Source organism: Poeciliopsis prolifica, unplaced genomic scaffold (genome assembly GCF_027474105.1).
Source record: "Poeciliopsis prolifica strain line A6 unplaced genomic scaffold, Auburn_PproV2 SCAFFOLD010, whole genome shotgun sequence".
NCBI classification, from domain to species: Eukaryota; Metazoa; Chordata; class Actinopteri; order Cyprinodontiformes; family Poeciliidae; genus Poeciliopsis; species Poeciliopsis prolifica.
In genome coordinates, this window is record NW_026562385.1 from 6,087,866 (window position 1) to 6,096,919 (window position 9,054).

A 9,054-nucleotide genomic window follows, 5' to 3' on the forward strand; every position below is an offset into this window, starting at 1 on the left:
ACGAATACCTTCTCAACACTTGCTTGACTACAACATGTACATCTTTTATTTTGTATCTTTATTTATCCCACAATATTAAGTTTGACGGAAAACATTGTAATTTTTTAGTATCTCAAGATACTATAGCCAATCCAAAATAAGTTGGTGAGGACCGTGAAGCTTTCATATGCACTGTACACTGAATAAAAGAGTGTTAATAAATTAAACTGTGGATTTCAGGGCATCTGTTAGCAGAAATGGTGAGAAACAAACTTTACAATTTATGAAGCTAAACTGTCCCCCTGAGCTGTAATCCGGTACAGAATTTCAAAAAACTACAGAGGAAGTGTTAAACATGTATGAGAACAGACCGTTTTAGAGATGTGACTCTTGGCTGATTTTCTAGGTGCGGAGAACTAATCTATTTATCGGATTGTGCTTGATCTACCACCAGCCCTAGTTTATAACCTATGTACATGTCTTCTATTCAAGAAAATCATCTTGGTATAAATTCTCATGTGCGTCCCAGCCTATAGAGTACATTCTGAACGAATGTCTCTGAGCTTTCTGAGTCTCTGTTATACCGTTATTGTAATTTATTTTTTCATTTATGCTGTTGGAAAATTGCTTGCAATGTTGGCGGTGCTTGAATTTTGATTTCTCTTTAAAGACAATGACCTATAGTTGCTCTGATTTTTTGAAAAAAATAAATAAATAAAAAATCTCACACCCCAACATTGAATTAGGATTGTAAATGCTTCATTGCAAGTTAAAGCAAATATTTTAATGGAGTTAGAGCAGAAGAGTAGTTGAAACATCTTACACCTGAAAGTCTATTTCCTGAAAACACATATAAATACATTTCTATTTAATAAAATAGAAATGTATGAATTCAGTTGTTATTCATTAAAATAGTAAGATCATTTTCGGTCAAATTTTTTTGTGTATTTTGTAAAATAAACATGAATGGCTGCTAAGATGAAGCCATCGTTCTCATCCTGAATGTTTGCTATTACCTTCAGAGTCTATTTTTGTAAACTTGATATGGCAGTTGAGACTGCAGTGAATTAAGCGTTTGATAAAATGTTCCAAAAATATCAGCGAAAGGGAGTAAATTATCCAGGGTTTTGATAAAAGTATCTTATGATCCTTGGAAAAGTTTCTTATTTACTCGAGATGATTGGAAAGCAACAAAAGTTATGACATCTCAATGATCATAAAATGGTAGAAATGTGGCGCTTGGGATGGGACGGGACATCCCAAATATTCCAGCACCAACAAAGCCACATTTGAAACATGAATTTTATTTAGTTTCCACCTCTTTGGAATTTCTTCTCACAATAGCAAAATTGGTAGAAAATGTATAAGATAACAACCGTTTAAAGAAATAAAACGAGAATGAGATCTGTACCCACTTTTGCATATTTCCTGTTCACCTTGCATTTATTCACTAGAATAAATATAATGCTGAAGGTCACCAGCAAAAGTTTCACATTTAAAACAATCCAGAAATTTCTGCTTATGTGTGGCTGCATAACAGATCAATACTTCCCCTCACACCAACATCCCACTTTACCCAAGGGGGCAGGTAAGGTGGGAAGTCAGTAAAAGAGAACCTTAGAAGAATGTTAACATAGCAGTTAAAATAACTTTCACATGTTGAAGTTTAGTGCAGAATGTCCTCCATGGCTGCATAACTAATAGTTGTTGTTTTTTTTCTAAATCCAGGGCAGTGACGCAAATTGCAGTTCATGAAAAGGGTTGATTTACCCCAAAATGTGAGCAAGGTCCACTGATGGCTGTTACCAAAAAAGCACAGTGAATCATCACAGCATCACAGCACTGTGATGACCAAAGTATGACAAAAAGTACCATAAACTTGTATGACATATGTACATTTGTACATGCCATTAATAATCTATTGTTGTTCAGACTGAGACAACCAGACACAGGGGGAAAAAAAAGAAAGATATTAATTTAAGCCTGTTTGGGCATATAAGATATTATCTGACAAGGCATGCCGACACTTCCTTACAATGACCACTGTGTACCACACAGCTACACATACAGAATTATGAGGCATAAAGTGCAAGAGGACATGCCTTTCACAAGTTGGTTAATTAGGTCATCATTTATAGACAATAGCGATTGTTTCCGAAACAGAATAAACACATTGGCAGTAATCATAAGCACCCTTTACTACTGTGCCTCGTTCATTTTTAATGTTTGACAAAGGATTTGGAATGTAACGTCATGTTCATATTAAATGATACTCTCCACATTACAAGTTCATAACCTATGTACATTTCTTCTATACTCAGAAATATTGTTTGTACGTTATCTTTCGATTGCATTTCTTTCACTCACGTTTTTGGTCGTTTTGGTCAGTGTGAAACACAGCAGTTTCAAGTGGAGATATGTAAACTCATCCAACTAAATTTTTGTGTTAAACAACCTCAACCTCATGTAATCTGTGGCATGAGAGCTCAGGACATAAAATGGCTCTAAGTCTGTCTCACAAAGCTAAATCCAGTTTCATCCACATCAGGACTTCTGCTGAAGTGAATCTGAGCTGCTGTTAAAAGTCCTGGATAGAAAGGTGACTGCTTTACACTTGACACGCTGTGTTATCTAGGTGTCAGACCTTTATTTTGAAGTAAGAAAAGAAGCAGTTCTTGGGTGGCCTAGTCAGGCTTATGAACTGCCTGCTGTTACGGCTGCCAGCTAATACAAGGCCAGAAAACACTGGAGAAACCTTCATCAACATTCATCCATTTTTTAGTAGCATTTGGAATACCTGATCAAACAAAAAACGTTAGCCATAGCTGCTAAAGTGCTGAAGTCGACATTAGTGTGAAACCAAAGGGGAATATCATTTTTCTAGTGACTCTGGACTGAACTTGATCTTTCTTGGTTCGAAATCTAAAATACTTAGGCTGTTCAAATTTTAAAATGCAGGAATTAAACTAATAAAACCTACGCTGTATGAGTGACAACACTAGACATTCAATGCTTGTTTGAATGTCCAAGGTTAAACCAAGGTTGACTTAGTCCAAGTTAACCTTGGACTAAGACAATCATCAAAATGTTATATCGACCCACATCCAACTTAGACTGAAATACTCTGCACTGATTATAGTTTCTTTAAATCAGACTTTGATTTGCAAAACCTGTATTTGACAGAGAAGACAGTAAAAATCTAAGGCTACGTTCACACATAGAATATAGATGCTTAATTCCATTTCTTTTCTAAAATTTGTTTTTCTTTGTTGACATTACTAATTAAATTTGCTTGTTGTGTGTGAACGGCTTCGACCCCAAAGCAATCTGCAAGGGCAGAAGAACGTACGTATCACACAGCAGCAAACTATAGATACATTTATTGTTGTCGCAATATGGGAGACGGCGGTGTTGTTACTGTATTCCCATTGATTAGCTTCATCCAGTGTCATCACTGCTTAGTTCACATGTTGTTTGCGTCTGGCTTCTTCTAGTGCAGAGTTATGATGCGTGTCTTTCGTCACCGACATAGAAGTCAGACAGAACGTGACATGACACTTCTGACAGCACGCTTTGTCAGATACATATATGACTTAGAGGCACCAATCTGATTTTGTCGGGGTGAAAATATTTTAATTTGAGAGTTCAGACTGGTTTGGATAACTCAAATATGGGTCACATTTTCCCTTTATGTGAACAATAACCTTAGATTTCCTAAAAAATGTTGTTTCATTTTGTTCTTGAGACTTCGACATCTTTGTGAGATGGAAGTATTGTCACACCCCAAGTATCAACTGAGGGATCATCCTCATGAATGATGAATAATCATTGTTACTTTTACCAAAAAATAGAGTTTGTTTAATAATTGTAAAAGTGTTAAAAAAAAAAAACTTTTTGATGCTTCAAACAAAACCCCTACTTCTTTTTCTCATCTCTCTCCAAATTCACACAGCTTAATAGTTAATTTTGACCTGATAGCTTTTATTTCATATCACCATTTGAATGCAAATGAACTATTTTTTCATTGTAACAAATGCTTGAAAGAAAGGAAAGAGTACAACACTGCATTGTGCAGATTTGTCACCAATTTTTGTTTTTGCTTGCCTTAAAACAGGGCCTTAATTCCATACTTTCCGAGTCACCTACCATTTAAAAGCTGAAATGAATGTAAACTCCGACACAGAACAGGAATATCTAGAATCAAATAAGCTCAAAGCTTGAGATGAAACATGGCACTGATTAAAAAAATGGTCCATAGGATCACACACCATGATCACTTCAAAGAGTACTAAATTACATAGTTGGCATTTGTTCCCTGTATAATAAAAGAAACAGACAAAGATCAAAAAAAGGAAAAAATGCTACAATGAAGTGTTAAAAAAACTTCAAAAAAGCACTGTAATGAATGTCCAAATCCCAGGCACAGTTTCACAGTACTTGTTTGTAGCACAATATCCTATACACCTAGCATGCCAAAAAAATAAAATAAAATAAAAAAAACAAGCCCATGGGAAATATTTGTCCTACATTTTTCCCCTCAATAAACTTCAAATGGTTTCTCTGGCCCATGGGCTTATCAGGATAAAAAGTACCAAAACTCCATTTCCCACTCTACTTAACTTCCGTTCGCACTTACATCTTCTGCTGAGCAGAGACACCCTTCCAATAATCAAGGATGTCATGCAGGTCCTCACCTTTAGCAAACTGCACCTTCTTCCGAAGAGCATTTCCAGCTGTCACGTAACAGGCCTCATCACGAGGCCCTTTTCGGTATGGACGGAAGCGCTCCCAGATTCGCAGCGAGCTCTCTGATGAGTACTCTGGGCTAGAAGAGTATCCAGAGTAACTGGAGTGTTGGCGGGCAGGAGAAAGCTGGGAATAGGATGCTGCGTCTCTGCGGGATCGTGTCAGGGGTTTTAGAAAAGAAACTCGCTGGGCTGGGGAGCCATGGTGGGACCCTTGGTAGTAAAGAGCTGGGACAGAATGGCGGTGCTCCGAGCAGTGGTAGTCCTGCTGCACGTCCAGCTGCTGCTGCTGCTGTATCTGCTGTTGCTGATGGTAATGGTGTGACTTCTGGCTGTCCGGATGTTGGGCACCAACACTACCACTGTCGCAACCACCACCCCCTCCTCCACAGCTCCCACTCCCAACTAAAGGCAGTCTCTCCAGCGGCTCCCCGCATCCCACAGGACTGGCTCGGTCTGGGTACTGCGGCTGTTGTTGGTTACAAGCATCTGGGCTTCTTGGTTCAGGAACATCCAGACTGTACACTCGATTTCCACCACGTTCCCTGTCTCGACCTGTGGAGCCACAAGATGTGGTGCTGCTCTGTTTTTTGACAGCATTTGCCATAACAACAGCTGCATCTGCACTCATTTGCCGCTGAATGGGACGTGTAGCTGTGGCCGGGGGAGGGTGCCTGTATGGGGGAGAAACAACGAACCCCCCACCAGTGATCCCTGGTCGCTCAGAGAGAGGGGTGTTTAGTGCAGGCAGGGGTGGAGGAGGCGGTATTTTGTTTGGAGCAATGACCTGACATGTCTCTGTCCCTCCTGGGATTAGGCCACGGGTAAGGGAGGAGGTGCTGGTGGGTGGCGGGGAGTTGGGATTGTTAGAAGCTGTGTGACCTGTTGAGGTGCCTGAAGCAGCGACTGCTGCTGCATCAAGTTTAAGAGCATCAATACAGTTGTTAATAATTTGGTTAACTTTGTCCACCTCCATGGCAATAGTAGAAATCTCTGAGGCAGAGCCGTGCCCATCATCATCTGAATCATCGCCAAGATCAGTTCCGTCATCATCCCTCAGATCGTCGCCCCTTCTCCCGCTATGACCACCATCCCCCACTCTTTCCATCCCAGCCCCTCCAGTTCTCACATCCATATAGTTTCCTTTACTTGTAGCCATTGCTTCAGAGAAAGCTGAGGCCATCTTTTCCACTTGAGGGATAGAGGAAAGTCTTGAGGAGGTCGTGTTTGCAGAATGTAGCAGTCCAGAGCTGGAGGATGTGGACAGTTTTCCACCATGGTGATGCTGATACTGGTGATGCTCCCTGGACTGCTCCTGAAGCTTTTGGACTGCCGATGGATCATTTGCAACTGCTGCTGCCACCTCTGGTCCATAACGCATTTCAAGAATAGTTTTTTTCACAGAGATGGACTTTTTCTTCTCATCATGCATTCGTTTTTTACGAAGACAGTAGTAGACAATTCCTATGACAATGAGCATGCCAAAAAGGCAGCCTACAATGGTCATGATGTAGTGAGTAGTGGTTGAGGGAGTGGGGAGCATATCGTCCCGATTTTGGCCTCGCGTGGTAAACTGGAGACAGGTGTGGTTATAACGCTGAGAGTTACGGACAGAGCATACACAGAAGGTGTAATTATTGCTGGGTCTAAGCTTGTCGAGAGTTATTTTTTGTATCATCAGTTTCAAATTGGTGACGTCAGATGCCATTGAGTAGTTGTATTGTGTAAGAATATACATTTTGCTGAACGGTCTTGGAATTTTTATAATGACCGAGGCAGAAGACGAAGAAACATGTTGGAGCTTAATGCTTGGGCTCAAGCTGTCATCTGTGGATGAAGATGGTGGGGTGGGTTGGTAGTATGGCCCAACACCACCAAACATGTCTGGTCCAATCCCAGAAGGACCATCAATATCTGGTGGCAGAGACGTCATTCCTGGAATCATCACACCATCCTTGCAGCGATGGTTCAAAATGTTTTTGGCATTACGGCCACTGTGGCTTGAAGAAAAAGAACTCAGTAAAGGGTAGCCAAATATTTCCCTTGGTGTTTCACACTGGAGGCGATCGTAAGTGTGTGTCACATTGTTGAAGGATTCTAGCCAGCGCAGGAAACCTAGAAGATCGCAACCACAGTGAAATGGATTTGCAGCCAGTTCACATACCATCAGGTGGTTGAGAGTTGTGAATGTAACCGGATCGATGTGGGCGAGTTTGTTGGACGACAGGTCAATGCTGTTGAGGCTAGGACACTCCCAGAATGCATTGTTTGCAACAACTTCAATGAGGTTGTGCTGTAGGAAGAGGCACTGCATGTGACCAAGGCCTCTCATCATGCCTTCAGTGATATTCGTCAACTTGTTGTAACCCAGTTGAAGAACCTGAGAGAAAAAATAAATAAATACTTATTACGGTAGTTTTCTTACATGTGTTAAACTGCATACCTAAACTAATGGAAATAAAAACAGCTTGCACCTTAGATAATACAGTTAAAGTTACGCTCACACTACTGAGAATTACTCCTGATGCATTTAATGTTTCTTTTATGCAATAAACATTTATAAAATTAATCAAGACAGTACTTCACCATTGATTTCTATACATTTTCCAGTTAGATTTTTCTAAAAATTTAAGCAAATATTTTCTTCTATCAGAAGATAAATTTTTTTAATCACCTGTAAATTGGCTTGTGATGCAAAAGCGCCATCTTCAACGTAGCTGATTTCATTCTTGGTTAAGTTGAGATCGGTCAAGTTCGTGAAGCGGTACATGGAACTGTAAAGCACAGCTTTCAGCTTGTTGTCATTCAGCCTCAAGTCATGGACTGTGTTGTTGATATGCTGGGGGATAGTCTCATAGGGAGGCTGGTTCTGACTGCATATGGCTAGCCAAACATAGCCTTTGTCTCCTTCAATAAGCCAGCAGTCCCCGTTGGCCATGTTGGGAAACCAGGAAAAGAAGAGGAGCGAAAAAAGCATAAGAGGGAGGAGAACTGAAACTGTGGAAGCCCGCTGCATGATGTCAACAAAAAGAAAAAGGTAAAGTGCAAAGGTTATAATCGGGGCAAAGACGAAGAAGGATTCGATTGTAGGAAAAGGAAAACCAGAAAAACTTCCAAAAAAAAAAAAAAAAAAAAAAGAAAGAAACGAGCCTGGGTTGGGTGCTGAAGAAGGAGTGAGGGATTTAAAATGCCTGTGTCAGCATTATGGTGATGAGCAGCAGATCCTTGTTATGTCATAATTTCTTGAACTACAATTTGAAGGGAAGCAACTTGTCTTCATGCTCTCACTGAACTCTTGAGATCTGTGTAACTCAGTGGCATGCGACCTTGGAGTGATCTATAGAGAAAAACATAACACAAGAAATGTATTAATATATATATGCACACTATGAATTTTTATACGAATCAGTTTTTATATGTACTTATTCTGAAAAAAGAACAAATTCATTTTTGTGGGATGAAAACTCTAAAACAGCACCGTATTCAATTTTGCAATGCCGAATAATACAGTTTAAACGCACAATTACTTTCAAAAACAAAACCTTCTCTTAGTCCTTTTTTCTGCCACATTTTCATCCTTATTTGGTCCTTGATTACATAACACTCACCAACACATTAACATCAAACCTTTGCTGATAACTACAATGGAATCTAAGCAAGAGCCAATATTTAATCTGCACAGAGAGAACATTTGTCAGAAAAACATGGAGTATTAATCACCAAAATGACAGAACATCTTCTTAGATATTTCTTCCTATAACACTATCCTGCCAAAAGCATAAACTCCAAAACCCATCTACATGATACTTGAATAGCAGTCTAGCATGTACAGATTAGTTGCCTGTTGCATCAGAGCACACATTGTCCTCTTGCTTGCTACTAACACACAATATGCACAAATATGCAAATTAAAATAAGCATATGGTTTCTGGGAAATGCTTGCGAGACTATACAGACATACTCAATTATACTGTATGCATGTTGTTGGATAACATCACATGGGAATGCATAAAAGCAAAGCTATAGGCAAAGATAAACAGTAGAGTATTAAGTCTGCACCTCCTCATGTGCACCAGGAAAAGGTCAAAAGTCTGCTTGTACTCAAAATTCACATTTCTTTCCAATTCCAGCTCAAAGAACTGAACTCATTACCAGCTATTCTGGTCAAGGGTCTCCAGAGATGCAAGCAAAGAAATCAAGTTCATCGTCATTTTCAGTCTGCTTAGTACTCCTGAAAACTGCAAACATTAATTAGGACCCTTTTTGTAAATGTCCTGATTTCAGGAGGAGAATGTGATCAGATTAAAAGTGCTGAGACACCAGAACATTA

At 39.7% G+C, this 9,054-nt stretch overlaps 1 protein-coding gene across 1 annotated transcript; it reads right to left on the minus strand.

The window, feature by feature from the left end:
• Nucleotides 1-3,893: 3,893 nt before the first annotated feature.
• LOC129363257 (protein phosphatase 1 regulatory subunit 29) lies at nt 3,894-7,907 on the minus strand. Its single transcript, XM_055035244.1, has 2 exons — nt 7,399-7,907; nt 3,894-7,104 (listed from the first exon to the last, which is right to left on the minus strand). Exons 1-2 carry the CDS (start codon nt 7,738-7,740, stop codon nt 4,612-4,614), a joined length of 2,835 nt encoding a protein of 944 aa, XP_054891219.1. The 5' UTR covers nt 7,741-7,907; the 3' UTR covers nt 3,894-4,611.
• Nucleotides 7,908-9,054: the final 1,147 nt, after the last annotated feature.